The sequence below is a fragment of the Silene latifolia genome, chromosome 3 (assembly GCF_048544455.1).
Source record: "Silene latifolia isolate original U9 population chromosome 3, ASM4854445v1, whole genome shotgun sequence".
Taxonomy (NCBI): Eukaryota; Viridiplantae; Streptophyta; class Magnoliopsida; order Caryophyllales; family Caryophyllaceae; genus Silene; species Silene latifolia.
The window spans coordinates 12555985-12572123 of NC_133528.1; the positions used below are offsets into that span (position 1 = coordinate 12555985).

The following is a 16139-nucleotide window of genomic DNA, read 5'->3' on the forward strand; positions in this document are numbered from 1 at the left end:
ATTATTGCACTTTTCCGAGTTGCATCATAAAAAAGGAACAATCTTTAACCCCACACCACACGCAAACAGTTTATACGGAGTGGTGAAGGCACACAAGAGTCCCCACCCCACTCCTCATCATACTTCATTTCTTTTCTGGTATTTTCCTTTAATCTTTTTTCTGTATATCAATTCCATCCCCCTTTTTGTAAAAAAATCATTGTTGAAAACCCTAATTATTCTACTCATTTGATTATTTTTTACATGATTTAGGCAATGTGGGCTGTCAAGCTTCTGATCATCCTCTAAATTTCATCAGGTATACAGTTTTTTGCAGTTTTAATGTTGTTTTTCTGGGTAAACTTGATTAATGTTGTGATTTAATTGATGTATTTAATCATGCAAGTTTTGATCTGTATTTTTCTTTTGGATTGTTGAATTATGTGTTGTTGGTGAAAACTATAAAGGGTTTTGCTTTACTACCTTTTTTAATTAAAAAAGCGTATGAAGTAAGCAGTCTCCGTCTCCTTCATTTGTTTATCTTTTTTTATTCTTTGTGACCGATATTTTAATCGAAGTTGAATAAATAATTGTGAAAAAGGTGACATCTTTGGGAAGATCTACACTAACCCATGTGTTATTTGACTCAAAACAATGCAAAGTGTACATTTCTTCAAGTGGGTGTTTGTGTTAATTAATTAATTAATTAGTAATTAATAAAACTTGGTTTATTAAAACTAGAAAATGATGTTTTTATTTTTTTGCTGGTGATGGATGTTTGTGTTAGTGCTTTAGAAAAGAGAAAGGAATATGGGGACTTGGGAAGAAGAGAGCAGTGAATTGTTTGAGCATCAGAATGAAATTACTAAGCATGTCTCGTCGGACGGGTCCCATGGTGATGCAAATGACCTTGATATTAAGGTTGAAGGCGGGGGTGATGGTGATGAGTGTCGTGATCGTGACATTGATGTGGTCAGAGAGGAAGGTGCTCTTGTTGAACAGTTTGAGAGGGTAGGATTGGGGAACAATGGGAGTGATGGGTACAAGTACGAGGAAGAGAACAGGGAGGAAGAACATGGGAACCATGTTTATCCTTTGAGGCCTAATGCTGCGGATTGCTCTTATTATATCAAGACTGGGTCCTGTAAGTTTGGGCCAAATTGTCGGTTCAATCACCCACCAAGGGGATTTCAGGTATTTCATATTTTAAGTTGAACTTGAGTTTGAATGATCGTGTATTGCTTTTCAAGATTATGCGGACTTGATTATGTTTCTGTTCCATTTTATAGGCTGCTGGGGACAATGAGAAAGGATTTCAAGAGCGCATTGGATCGGTTGGTGATGCTGGCAAGATTGAATGCAAGGTTATTAGTCTACCTACTTACTAGAGGAATTATTTTACTGAACTTCGTTTTGGAGTGTGAGTTGCAAGGATGTTTTGTTTATACTTTGGGTTGTGTTTGATTAAGGAGATGTTATTTTGACCTCCACTGGGCCTCAGGCCTCTGGCTTCTAAATTCCGAGAAATTATGATTATGACTAGGATAAGCATGCTTAAGCTGCAAATAACAGACAGAAATTTCTGCAGCCTAAATGTGATAACTACATCCTTCACTTTATGCATTTATATCAATGTTTACAGAAGTAATTACGTGGTTCTCTATCTCTAGAAGAATTATATGAATTGGAAAGTTTTTTCTGTGTAAGAGAATGGAATGTAAATTGAAGAGGAGGGGATTTGTGAAGTACGCATGGTGTTTCAAAAATGATTGTCTTGACATTGTCAATTTTGTTGTCTTTCAAGGAGTATTGCAGAAGACTGACTTTTCAAGGTTTTGAGATGGAAATTTAACGCGGAGCTTCAAATTCTCACCCCATATAACCTTCATCTTACCTGTGGAAGTTTGAGTTTTGTCTTCTCAATCTTATAGACTCGACGTTACTAGTGTTAGAGAGGTTTTTTATCTGTATGATTCAAGATAAAGGATGCAGAGAAAATTCTTTTGAAGTTTGCTTCTAGGATTGGCTATTTAAGAAGTGATTATGTGTCTTTATTAAGTGAATCTGTTATTTATTTCAGCTTTTCCGTGAACTTTTCAGTATTTTTCTTCTTCGATACTGCTGTGTGTTAATCTTTTGCTTCCCACTTTCTGTGGGCTGAATGATAATACTACGAGAGTATTAGGTAATAGCTTTAGCGTGATTGAAATGTTTTGTACCTGATATGGATGTAATATTGTAGTGTGTGGGCTGGGTTTGTTCTATGTAATGGATTGTTGCCTAGATAGATGTTTGTTTCACACTCGTTTTCTACACTATTCTTATATCATTGAGATCAAACATTTGTTGTTGTTATCTTTTACAGTATTTCCAAACAGCTGGTGGGTGCAAGTATGGGGATGCTTGCAGATATAATCACTCTGCTCGTAGAACTGAGAGGGAAAGGCCAGATCTTAATTTTCTAGGTTTACCAGTAAGACCGGTAAGCTCACGGTCTTGTGTCTTTGTGAAATCTTTTCCTGCTTCTATTATTTAACTAAATTATCCCTCCGTCCCATTTATATGGTCCCTAGTTGACTTTGGTGTTTGAACAACCGATATTCTATCAGAATATTCCACAGAACTTGTAAAAATGATATTCCCTCTATTCGGTTAGATTAGCTGCATGTTCCTTTTTTTCATTTACACCAATTCATTGGATTTCTTGTTATGGATGGAAACTCACTTTAAAAAGATGGAACATCCATCTAAAAGCAGGCAGGTTCCACTGTATTCGTTCATCCACTTGCTGTCAAGTAAGATAACCTGCCATTTTGACCTTTTGTACTTTTTACTTTCTTAAAATTGCGTCATTTATAAATATAGTGCTTACAACTAGAGATTAATATAAAATTATTTGTTTTGATAAATCAAACATGACTGATTTTAATTTGTATCTCCATATATTTGGAGTATTTAATCGTCAAAACTGACATTTGATGTCCATCGAAGTCAAATAGGGACAATATAAAATTATAAATAGGATAAGGTACTAGGTAGTATATGCATGCAATACCTTCAACTGTCTAGAACTGAGAAATCATTAACTGTTCTCTTTTTCACCTTAGATGGCGCAAGAGTGTACCTACTTCTTGCAGACTGGCTCCTGCGGATATGGTACTAATTGCAGGTTCAATCATCCTGACCCCAGTTCAAATGGCAATTCTGTAAGAGGTGATATCAGTGTGCCTAGAAATTATGCTGGCGTACCATTGCAGCCTTTTGGTGGGGTATCACAGGGAGCCTCAGGATCACCAAATGGTATGAATTTGAGAAATGGTCCGCGTTATGGTCCTGAGATGAGTTCTTATCATCAAACAATGACCCGAACTCCTGGATGGAACCAAACTCAGGTAAATAACTTTGCATGAATTTATTCAGCAAGGGCAGTGGTTTCTCTTGACTGTATTGATAGGTAGCGTACATTTGCTATGTTCTTTCTTTATTTTCTTTAAAATTAAAATCCATATTATATTTTCTTTGAAACTCAGGTAAATAACTCAGCGTCTTTGTGGTTCTAACACAAGGATAAGGCTGCGTACATTCGATCCCCCCATTACCTCGCAATTTGCGGGAGTCATTGAGGCACTGGGGTAATCTTGTTGTTGTATTTGTTCTTAGAGTGGCCAAAGTTTGTGGCTTAAAGACACTCCTAAGAGAATCGCTTTGAACAGTCTTTGTTTGACCAAAGTCCAGACTTCAGACATAGAACACATACAATGCATTTTTGTGCCGCTTCCTTTGGATAATGGTGAGAACTGCGCCTGCTACCTTGGTTATGCACCGACTCCCGAGTACACCCCTCGGCGCACGTGATAGCAAGCAAACCACACACAACCCCAAGTTAGGCACCTTTTCTAGCGCATTATCTCATGTCAATTACCCCGGCAAGGGATTGAACCCAATACACATTATACATCTTTTAAACAACCAAGTCAGCCTATATGGGCTGTGTAACTGTGTTTTTGCCTTTTGGTTTCGTTGCAGTGAAGTTGGGGATGACATGTACTGTGTAGAAGTATTTATGAATACTTGTATCTTTCAGGCGCATCCTGCCTTAGAATTTGCATTTCTGTAACATCGAAGTTCAAACAATCTAGCATCTAGCTTCTCCATATATGTTGATATTTGATTGTGCAATGCAAATCTTATTTTGCGGTAGACATGTACTTTGGTTAAGTTTCTCGTTTCTTCTGCTTAGGTCAACAGTTCTATCCCAGCGAATAAATACCCTATTCCACATCATGCTATGAACAACGTCTCGGCGAGATTAGATCCACTACCACATCATCCAAACATGCTTGAAACTGGAGAATTCCCTGAACGACCTGGTCAACCGGATTGTGACTATTTCATGAAAACTGGTAACTGCAAGTACAGAACAGCCTGCAGATATAACCATCCGAGAAGTCTAGCATCGAAGCCTCCTCCACCTCTGCTTTCTTCCAAGGGCCTTTACTCTAGACCTGTATGTCATTCCCTCACATCTGCTTACTTTCCCATATGTATTATTCTCATTGTATTCTTGTTGCATCAGCAACAGAAAATCTATTGTTGTTGCATAAAGTTGAAGTGGTTTCTCTAGCAAATTTTGCTGTTTAACTTTCATTTCGGTTTCCAAAATTAGGATAACACGTTTTAAGTTCTGGCATAGCTAACACCGCATTGCAAACTTTATACATATACACCCTAATTCGTGCTTTGCTCCAGCAGTCTCGGCATCTCGGCATCTCAGATGCCGTATGAGGCTCGTATCAGTCCTGTTGCTAATGAATAATTGAGGGCGATTAGTTATTTAATGATATTTTAAAAAGTTCCTATGTAATTGTAAAAGATTATTTCGTTGCACACGTTAGAAAAACCGATACTGAAAAGGTAATTTATACGTTTTATGAAGGCAACAATGCAGCCTGTAGAAACTTCTCAGTTTCTTAATTCAAATTCCAACAATATGAGAAGAAATGGAACGTCTTTTCCTCACCATCAAAGCCAGCAAATGCAAAATGGAGAGTTTCCCGAACGAGTAGGACAACCAGAGTGCGAGTACTACATGAAAACTGGTCAGTGTAAATACAAGTCTGCATGTCGATACCACCACCCAAGGAACCGAGTGCCTACATCATCAGAATGTGCTCTCAGTGAAAAGGGCCTTCCCTTAAGACCTGTATGTTTCCTTTTTTGTTTAACAAATTTCTTTTGCTTGCGTATTACTTATTACATTAAAGCTCTGTTATATTTCGGGGTTAATTATCTTCTGTACTTCCCTCATTAACTTATATTTGCTTTTAAAAACAAGGAATGCCAAATTTCTTTCCTCCCTCGTTCTTTACCATTTGAAACTCTAATTTCTACTCGAAATCTTTCCTTCTAGATTATTTTCTCTGGAATGAATTATATTCCAAGGTTTAGATTATTTGCTCCTAAAACTAAAAAAAGTTGCATTATTTTAACGTGCGTCATAAGTTAGAAATCTGAAAACTGGGGTTGCCTAACTATTGTCTTGAATATCAGGGAGCGAAACTTTGTCGGAACTACGAGCAGCAGGGAACGTGCAAGTATGGTCCTAATTGTCTCTTTAATCACCCTGATGATTATTCAGCTGATGTTGCTCAGTTCCATAGCTCAAGTAATGTGCCAGCTGCTGCAAATTCGGAACCTTCAGCTGACAACCATGTCGGTTCAGCTTGGGACGATGGCTGGGGAATCTAATCCCTTCGTATGAGGACAGAAGACCTACAGATATTTTGGGCAACATCGGTAGGCATAAATGTAAGGAAGAGATGACAACTTCAGTTTTTTGCTAGTATGCCTGAAACTACTCATCAACTCGAGGTTTAAGTACAATTTTTTTTTTTTGTGGTTGCTTACCATTCATCTCAGAAAATGGTCTTCTGGTAAAACTAATCCATACACATGACCATTTTATTCACGCTACTTGCAAATTGCCATTGAATCACGGGATTAAGTGCGATACCCGTCTTATTTATTCTCAGCTTCGTATGTGTTCATTTGTTATTGTTTGCAGATAAATTATCTTAAAGGTAATTTAGCCGCAGACTTGTTAGGTTAAAAACTTTAAAAAGTCAACCCCTTTTCTTCAGTGGTTGTGAAGGCTTGGCCCAAACGCACCAACATTACATTATGATCATATCGTGTGTTATTGGGTCAGTACGGAAGTGCATGGGAGTGGTAATTTGTCGTCCAGCACACGAGAAATTACTCAGATGGCAAAAATGATCACAATTGTTATGTCAAAAGAGCATACAAGCATGTAATGGAAGCGGAAAAAAATAAGGTGGCCGAAATATAATAACGCTTCACACTGCAAATCTCACAGCCATCTTCCATTTAGAAATACAGCTTGCTTGTCCGCAAGACCTTCATTTTCCCCTGAAGCAGCTCAACCACTTCTTCTGCATTCATTGGTTCATTTAATATAGCACATAAAATAAGTTAGAAATAACCTTTTATACTAAAAAAAAATACGGTATAGTTATGATTGGGTGTAGATTTACCGATGGACACTGATGTTGGTTGGTGCACTTATCGCCGGACTTGTCTTGGTTGTTCGGGTTGGGGCTAGGTTCAGTAGAGTTATTTCTTTCATTTTTCTTCTCGTCTCTTGCTGTATTGAAGATTACCGTGAAACCTTCTCCTGACGATGGGTTGTTCACGTCCCATTCTCCAAATTTCGGTAATGACTTTCCTCCCGATTTTGATTTCTAGCAACACTCCACCAAAAAAACAGTATTTTTAATTCAGAATACAAATTAAACAAACACTTGAAGGGATTATGTATTAAGCATAGAGAATCATGCTTCGAATAATCAGAGACGAATCCAGAATTCATTAAGATAGATATAAATTTTGAAAATGATATTTTGGGATGTTAACGCAAAAAGCTAAAAAATAATATTGAGTACAATACGTGACTATTTCATTAGTGTAAGAAATTGTAGCTGAGTTTACAAGTTCTACGTTGATCTTTTCGAACATCAACTCTACATAGGATTGAAAGAAGGGAACTTACCGACATTAGAATGAAGGGGACGATTGTAGGATCTTTATGTATGTATATATGTATCGATGTTTATTTGTTTGTTTGTTTGTTTGATGACGAGTTTGAGGAAGATGAAAGATATATATGAGATTATATATGAGATTGTAGAACAATGCAAAGGGTAGCATAAATATATACGTTGAAGAAATATAAAGGGAAAAGGTCATATGCGGAAGAAATCAAAATGTGATATGCACGTCTATAGGCCAATTACACAACAACCGTGCAATAGGTTGGCCAAATTCATTTCAAATTGCTACCACTCTCTTTCTGTCACTATCCATGTCTTTTGCTTATTATCAAAATGTTTCTCTTGTATTAACTATGTATTTATGGCTGTTCCTACATAGATTATTTGTGGAGTCTAGTCACACTATTAGATTTCATAATAATATAATTTTAACCATGTTGAACGAAATGTGAATTATGTTAATGTATGTACTTATAATCTCAGCACACGGCACTCTTTAAGACCAATGTAAATTATGGTTTTGGTTGAGAATCTTGAGATGGTTCATCTATCACTTAGAACATTTGTTTGTAGGCACGTTTACATCTCTTGTAAAATGAAAAATTTGAAAATGTTAGTTATATTTTCGAATTTCTCTTATACTCGTTCGTTCTCTTAACTACAAATCTTGACTCCATCACTAGGTACGATCAGTCACATTCATTGGTGCAATAACGGGAGGTAGTAGTGCTTGTTTGGTTATACTATAGAATATGAAGTTATTTTATCGTGTTACTTATTCCGTCTAAGAATTTTAGTCAATTTTTTTTTTTACTCCGATCGGTGAGTTAAGGGTTCTCCTTAATTTTGATTCATTAGAAGTTTTTGATTACCAAGTTCGAACTTGAGTGACATGAAGATGGATGTGTTAGACTCGTATGTAGATTGGTCTATCATTAGATATTTTCTTAAGAAGTTATTTGGGCACGTGATGAAGGCCTTTTTTTTTTTTGGAATGCAACTGTCGAGTGAAATTGAATTGAATAGATCTGGACCGGACTCAATTGAATTTAAGTCTAACAAATTAGTGCCGAAGAGACAATACAAAACTTAGACGTGATCAAATGGCCTAAGCCCATCAGCCCAGCCCAGTGCAACCCATTTTTTGCGGGGATTGGGCCTATTATTTAGGCCCAAAATAACGCATGTGCTTCGGTTCAAAAGGGAAAATAATGTTAAAGTTGTAATAAAGTTATAAAAAAACACTTAAAAAACTCGTATAATATTCATTAAAATTCAAGATTGATGTTTTCTTAACATAGATTATATTTAGGAGTACATAATTTAACATTCTACAGTTGTTATACGAGTATTTGTTTTCAATTTGTGATTTGTTTTTATCTTTCTTTTGTTGAGCAATTTATATACTACAATTCGTCATATATGTTGCATCAATTATATAAACAAATTTTATAAACTAGGCTTATATTGAGGTACTGGTGGACGATATTTTACTATTTTTTTTTTTTTTTTTTTTTTTTTTGATTAGGTAAGAAAACTAGGTTGATCCTCTAGGGTAGGACCAACCTATCTCATCCTTTCGAATGAGGGAGGTAAGTTGAAACCACCGGCTATCAAACCACCTCGAAAGAGTTGGACATGAATGTCCAACTGAAGCCATGAAGTCAGCAACCTTGTTGGCTTCACGAAAGCAATGTTTAATTATCACTTCATCGAAAAAATGAAGGTCTAATTTCACATCCTTGATAATACTAGAGATTTCCCACGGAATTTGCCAAGTACCTCGAATCGAGTTAATAACACATAAGTTATCACCCTCCACAATTAACTTTGAGATTCCTAAGTATTTAGCTGCTAAAATACCTTCTTTTAAAGCAAGTGCTTCCGCAACAAGGATACTATTGGATCCGCACTTTTTTGCTCCCAACAAAACGACTTTACCATTGTGATCTCTTAAAGAATATCCTAAAGCAGCTTTATTACCATCTATTCTCGATCCGTCAAAATTTAGCTTTAGGAAACCGTTTGTAGGTTTTTCCCACCAAATCTCTTCCTTACTAGAATTGTTTCTAACTGACTCTTCTACCTCGGGATTGTTGAGATCCTTAAATCTAGTCACATTCCATGTCTTAGTGCTATTATTACATAAAGTAATAAGTTTGCTGATACTTAAAATAACATTATTAAAGATAATATCATTTCTATGGAACCATGCATTCCACCAAATAAAGATAATCTTTATAAAGTCATCTTTTGGAATTAAATCCTTGAGATAATTAAGTTTCGTTAGAAAACTTTGACTTGTAATAGTACCATAATTTGACAAAAACTCGTTGAAACTAATAATGTTCAGGTCTTGGATGACAGACCCAATCAAGGGACATTCGTAAAAGAAATGATCTTTGTTTTCAATAGGATTGTTTACGTAACGCAATGAGGTGGGACATCAATATGACTCTTGAGAAGTCTACTTTTTGTTGGAAGGCCGTCAACACAGGCTTTCCAAAGAAAAAATTTCAATTTAGGAGGAATATTCAATTTCCAAATCCACTGAAATTCACATTTGTCAAGAGCTTGATCGAACAAACCTTGCGCTAACCAAGTTCTTTGTTTTGGTAGAGAAATTTCCATCTACGGACAACCCCAAACGAGGGTATCGGAATATCATTATGTGGCACTTTGGAATGTTGGTAATCGATTAACAATATCATTATTCACTAATTTGGATAATTTACAAACATCCCATTGCTTGTTTGAGGTTATGAAATCTTTAACCAAAAGATTAAGATCACGGTTACTATCATCATCAGCCATACTGCTTGTAAGTGGGTGTGAAAAAACCCAATTATCAGACCAAAACTTAATGTTGCTACCATTACCTACCTGCCATCTCAGTCCTTTTCTAAATAGAGTTCGAAGACTCATTAGTTTACGCCATTGCCAAGAAGAGGCTGCATTAGGCTTATGATCAAAGAGTAAACAATTTCTCAAGTATTTTTTCGATACCACTTTGACCCATATACTTTCCTTATCCATAAGAATTTTCCATAAAAGTTTCATTTGAAGAGCTTTATTAGCTGCTTCAGAAGATTTAATTCCTAAACCACCAACCGACTTTGGTAAACAAACTTTATGCCAACCAACCAAATTAGGAGAACGCTGGGAAGGATTCTTATTCCAAAGAAAGTCTCTATTAATTTTATCTAATCTATTATGGATCGATGAAGGGAGGAGGAAGCTTTGCATCGAAAAGTTCCTTCGCGGCTAAATTAGCATTGACAAGAACTAGTCTACCTGCTTGAGATAGAGAATTCGCTTTCCATTTCGATAATTGAGTGCAAGAAGATTGAATAATGTTTTCGAAAGTATTTTTAGTCACTCTGCTATCAATTATAGGACATCCTAAATATTTACCCAAATGAGCTTCCTCGTTCATATGAAGAATGCCTCTAAAGGATTCACGAAGAGAACGCTCAATATTTCTAGTGCATTGAAAAGTGGATTTGTCAAAATTAACAAATTGTCCGGAAATCGTGCAAAATTTATCTAAAATAGACTTAATAGTTCTACAACTCTGGTTAGAGGCTTTAGCGAAAATGATAGTGTCATCCGCAAAAGTGAGAAAAGGAATTTTCTCCACTCCGGATCCAATTCTAATCCCAATATCACTAGAGCTAACATCACTATTTTTTTGTAGAGATCTTGCTAAAATCTCGGCGCACATAATAAAAATATATGGCGAAAGTGGGTCTCCTTGTCGAATACCTCGAGTAGGTCTAAAAACGTCTCCCGGTGTTCCATTTACTAACACTGAGTAAGAAACGGTGTTTATACATGCCATAATCCATGAAATCCACTTAGCATTAAAACCCATTTGCTTAAAAGTTTCCTCGATAAAATTCCATTCTAGTCTGTCATATGCTTTCTCCATATCAAGTTTGATTGCAATCCAACCTCCTTTACCTTTTTACGTTTAAACGAGTTAAAAATCTCATGTGCTAAAAGAATATTATCTTGAATGAAGCGATTAGGTGTAAAAGCACCTTGAAACGGATGTATAATCTTATGCAAGACACTTCGAAGACGATTAGTCAAGATTTTCGCAATAATTTTATAAATTGTTGAACAAAGACTAATCGGACGAAAATGGTTTTGCGGTTTGAGGATTTTCAATTTTAGGAATCAAAGCTACGAAAGTATGATTTATTTCTTTTAGTAATTTCTCAGAATGAAAAAATGCTAAAAAATCGCTTTAGTAATGAGAATTTCCTACAATATCCCAAAGTATTTTTGAAAAAACTCTGCGGGAAATCCATCGGGACACAGGCATTTATCTCGGCTAAACTAAACACGTTTGTTTAACCTCTTCCCTACTAATATTACCCGTAAGAAATGTTATCTTCGTCTCGTAATTAATCCACAAAAGACTTAAAATCCTCATTCTTGTCGAAATTACAAAGATGATTTTTCGCAAACCTAAGTTTAAACTCATCGGATATTTCTTGCTTAATAAGGTTTTGATCAGTAATACAAGCACCATTCTTATTTATAAACTGTTTAATACCATTTCTACTACGTCTAATCGTGGCATGAGTTTGAAAAAACTTGGTATTATTATCTCCAAAATTTGCTTTGTTTATACGAGCTTTTTGTTGCCAGTAAACACGTTTATAGTCAAGGAGTGCATCGCGCCTTTTCAACCATCTCAATTGCGCGACTTCTCAATACGATATTTTACTATGTATCTCGCTCGATAAGCCGTAAGTATTAGGGTCTAAAAAGCCCATTTGAACCCTAAAATCTGATCTAGCCCATTTGTGTCAGGCTTAGGCTCATAAATCCAGCTCAACCTGCATAAACAGGTTGAGGTTAACACCAAGTGCTAGTATTTGATCCATTTTAAGATTTAAGACAAAAATACTGTACTTAAGCAAGATTTTAGGAAAAATAAAAAAAATACATGTAGTAGAGTTACTAGTAGGGATGTCATTGGGGCGGGGCGATGGTGGATATAGGCTCCCCCGTGCCTGTACCCACCAAGAAAAACTCGTACCCATCTCCGCCCACCACCCGTGGCGGGTACAAGTTTCCAAAACCATCCCCGCCCCAACGGGTGGAAAAATAAAACCGTACCCGCCCCGCTTATTACTCATTAACCCGCTACACCATAATTTTATTCGATAATTTTTTTAGTAAAAGTTGGTTTAATCATATTAGTTTCCATTTTTTTTTTAAATTTATCTTTATAATTTTATTTTTTCACCAAATAAGTTAGTAAAAAACTTTATAAAATAGTTATTATTAACATTATGTCTTAACTATAACTAAATAAAATTTATAAAACTATCATAATCCTACTAGTTTTTTTAATGATTGGCGGGTAGGCGGGTATTAGGTGGGTAAGATGCAAAATCCATCCCCGCCCCATGACCCATGACGGGTACATTTTTCGTACCCGCACCCGCCGAAGCTCTACCCATCTCCGCCCCAACTGGGTCGGGTGCGGGGCGATATCCACTTATACCCGTCCCGCTGACATCCATAGTTACTAGCTCACATTGCAAACAAGCAAGTATATCAAACATGGAGCGAGAATTTTAGTGACTATAAAAACAGGCCTAATAAAAAAGGCCGGCCCAGTAAATAAGAAAAAACTTTCCATAAACAATTGACATCGCATCAGTCTCGTTATAATCCGAACAGAAAATTACCGCGTTTCATTCATATAATTACCTTTCTTAATCTCCCGCTTTCCTAATTTCATCGTTCACTTTAATTTGTTTACAGCTTGATCAACAATTAACCCTAATCTTCATCTTCTCTTTGCTTTAATTTTTCCCAAATCCAATCTTCATTACAATACATTATTACTTGAGTTATTATTATTACCACAATGACGAAAACCGGGTACATTGATTACTTCCCTGGGAAGCCTCTAAGAAAGGTTGCTCACCGCTCTGTTTGCTCCTCCATGACGATACTCCCACTCAAACGCCGTCGTTCTGTTGCAAGGAAATCTATACCGCCAAGAAGACTCAGTCTTAAGAAGAAACCAACAGCAAGATGGTCTTCCAATTACTTTGTTTCGCTTTCTGTCTCTGCCTGCAATTATAAATATTCTGATTCCGACTCGAGTTCCAGTGCGATGAGTTGCTGTTCGTCAGAGGCTTCTAATGTTCCTAATTGGTCTTCCAATTACTGCAATAATCAAAATCAATCTAGTGCTGATTCTGAATGTTCTAGTTCGGTTTCGTGTTCGTGTTCGAGTTATTACTCAACAGGGGCTTCTAATCATCCTTCTACTCAACCAATTGTCTATGTCCTCTGTAAACTTGTTGATGGTGTTCTTGTTAGGGTTTAATTTTCCCCAAATCCAATCTTCATTATTATTATGTCAGACACGCTATTAAGAGCGTATATGTCAGACACGCTATTAAGAGCGTATAGAATGTTGCATATTCACATCGAATCAGGCAATTATGGTTTTAAAGGGAAACTAGTAAATTTCGGTGGAAATTTGTGGGGTTTAGTTTTTGGAATATCATAGGCGGAGTGGAGGATTTTGATTTTACAACTTAGCTGGTATTTAGGTGCATATAATGATCATACGAATGGGTAATGTAAATAAATTTGGATAACTTTGATCAAATCGTATTGTTTTATGAGAGATTTCGACTGCTTACTGAAGATTGGCATCGAATATTTGTTTTCAGATCATAAAAGATTGCATATGGTCATTTGAGCAAGAGCAAGCCTTGGGCTTTAGCAGTGTTTCAACAAAACAGGAGGATTATGGGTTCATGCGCCCATTGCTCCGACTAAAGAGTGCATTCAGGTTAGTGGGATTTGATGAATTTTTAACGGAAAATCACTAAGCTCCATTCCTCAAAGGCAAGGAGGGAGTTTCCTTTCTACAGAAGGAAAAAATTACAGATGACATGCAATACTTGCGACTGCAGAAATCATGGAAAAATCTCCTTTCTGAGACTACCTCCTCAAAAACTACACCATTAATTAACTGCTCAGGTTTTATGGGACCCTTAATTAGAGGATTCAACCATATCACCTTTTGTAGGACTCACAAGATGACTTAATAGGAATGACAGCGGAGAACTCACGACCTCCCATCTTGATACTTACTATATGGTTTCCTAGTTTGTAGCCTAGAATATCTTTGTAGTCTTGTATTTATACTGACCAATTATCAATGAGAAGATGAAGCATTATCTTCCTTTATGGTATCAGCTTCCTAGGGTAAAAAATCCTGAAACGCTTCCGCACGCAACCCTAGCAGCCGTCTCCTGCACGGCTTGCATCTCTCCTTTTCTCTTCCTTCTTCTTCTCTGTCCTCACGACAACTTCAATGGCACCCGACAACACCAAGTCCGGTTTCCATCCTGCTCTTGCCGTGAATAACATCAAGAACCATGTCACTGTCGAACTTGGCATGGACAACGATCAATACCCGCTTTGGGTTATTCTTTTCACGAACCACGCGAAATCCAACCGCGTGCTTCATCATATTGTTGAACCGACAGGTGGCTCGAAGGCTCCTTCTACCGCGGACGAGAAAGAGCTCTGGGAAACTCTCGATGCTACGGTTTTACAATGGATTTATTCCACCGTCACCACAGATCTTCTGGAAACGATTGTTGAAGCCGACACTACTGCCATGGCAACATGGAAACGGATTCAAAATATTTTCCAGGATAACAAAAACTCTAGGGCGGTGACCCTTGAACAGGAGTTTTCGCATATTGCCATGTCGGATTTCCCATCCGTCTCGGCCTATTGTCAGCGCCTTAAGTCTCTTGCAGATCAGTTGAAGAATGTTGGCTCTCCGGTGTCGGAGACACGGTTGGTTTTACAGATGGTATCGGGTCTCACCGATGCCTATCGCAACGTTGGTACTATCATTAGGCAGAAAGATCCTTTGCCTCCTTTCTACCAAGCTCGCTCCATGTTGACTCTAGAAGAAGCATGTTTTGCTAAGGAGGCAGCCACCACCTCCTCGACTGCCCTTTTTGTTCAAAACGAAGGGGGTGTCGGAGGTACCTCCGGGGCTAAGTCTCCTGCCACTACTGCCAACAAAAACAACCGCAGCTCCAATGGTAAGAAGAAGAATGGTGGTCATAAAGGCAGGAAAGGCTCTAAACAGCCTGCATCTTCCTCGCCTGCTCCCACTGCGCCTGCTTCTGCCCCTGGTCAGCAGCCTTGGCCTGCTATGTACAGTCAATGGAGGTGGCCTCCCTCTCCTTGGGGATATCCACCCTGCCCGTACCCATCTAGTCCCTAGTTTCGACCCGATGTCGCTCGTTCCCAACAGGAAATTCTTGGACCACGGCCTGCTCAAGCCTACGTAGCTGCGGATGGGTCTACTCCTAGTCAAACTGATATTGAAGCCGCTATGCTCACTCTCGGTTTGACACCTCCGGACCCGTCTTGGTTCATGGACACGGGCGCGACATCTCACATGACTGCAAACCAAGGTACTCTCCCGTCTTTTGTTAATTCGAGTACTCAAAATGGTATTTTAGTCGGAAATGGTCATTCTATCCCAGTTAATGGTTACGGAAATGCTACACTACCCACACCCCATCCACCCTTTGTCCTTAAAAATGTCTTACACGCACCCAAGATAGTCAAAAATTTAATATCCGTTCGCAAGTTTACCACCGATAATTCGGTCACCGTTGAATTTGACCCTTTTGGCTTTTGTGTGAAGGATTTACGGACGGGGACACATCTGATGAGGTGTAACAGTCGTGGCAACCTCTATCCCATTTCCACTCCCTCCACCGTCGAGTCCAGTCCTACGACTTTGTCTGCCATCGCCCCATCTCTTTGGCATGACCGTCTGGGTCACCCAGGGGAACCGGTATTTCAATCTCTTAGGCGAAATAATTTCATTAAATGTAATTTGAATTCAAAAAATCCTCTTTGTCATTCTTGTCCTCTTGGAAAACACGTTCGTTTATCGTTTGCTAATTCTATTACGCGTACACATTTGCCATTTGATATTTTACATTGCGATCTTTGGACTTCACCAGTTCTTAGTTCGGCTGGTCATAAATATTATTTGCTTGTTTT

General features: G+C 37.7%; 1 protein-coding gene across 2 annotated transcripts; it reads left to right on the forward strand.

Annotated features, from left to right (window-relative positions):
• On the forward strand, positions 1–6004 carry LOC141647234 (zinc finger CCCH domain-containing protein 43-like). 2 transcript variants are annotated; one of them, XM_074455346.1, is made up of 9 exons: positions 1–138; positions 253–298; positions 767–1173; positions 1269–1343; positions 2345–2461; positions 3087–3371; positions 4220–4486; positions 4916–5182; positions 5530–6004. In XM_074455346.1, exons 3-9 carry the CDS (start codon positions 790–792, stop codon positions 5725–5727), a joined length of 1593 nt encoding a protein of 530 aa, XP_074311447.1. In that variant the 5' UTR covers positions 1–138; positions 253–298; positions 767–789; the 3' UTR covers positions 5728–6004. The 2 variants fall into 2 exon arrangements, with proteins under 2 accessions (XP_074311447.1, XP_074311448.1); XM_074455347.1 differs by having other exon boundaries at positions 31–138; positions 775–1173.
• The last annotated feature ends 10135 nt before the right edge of the window (positions 6005–16139 follow it).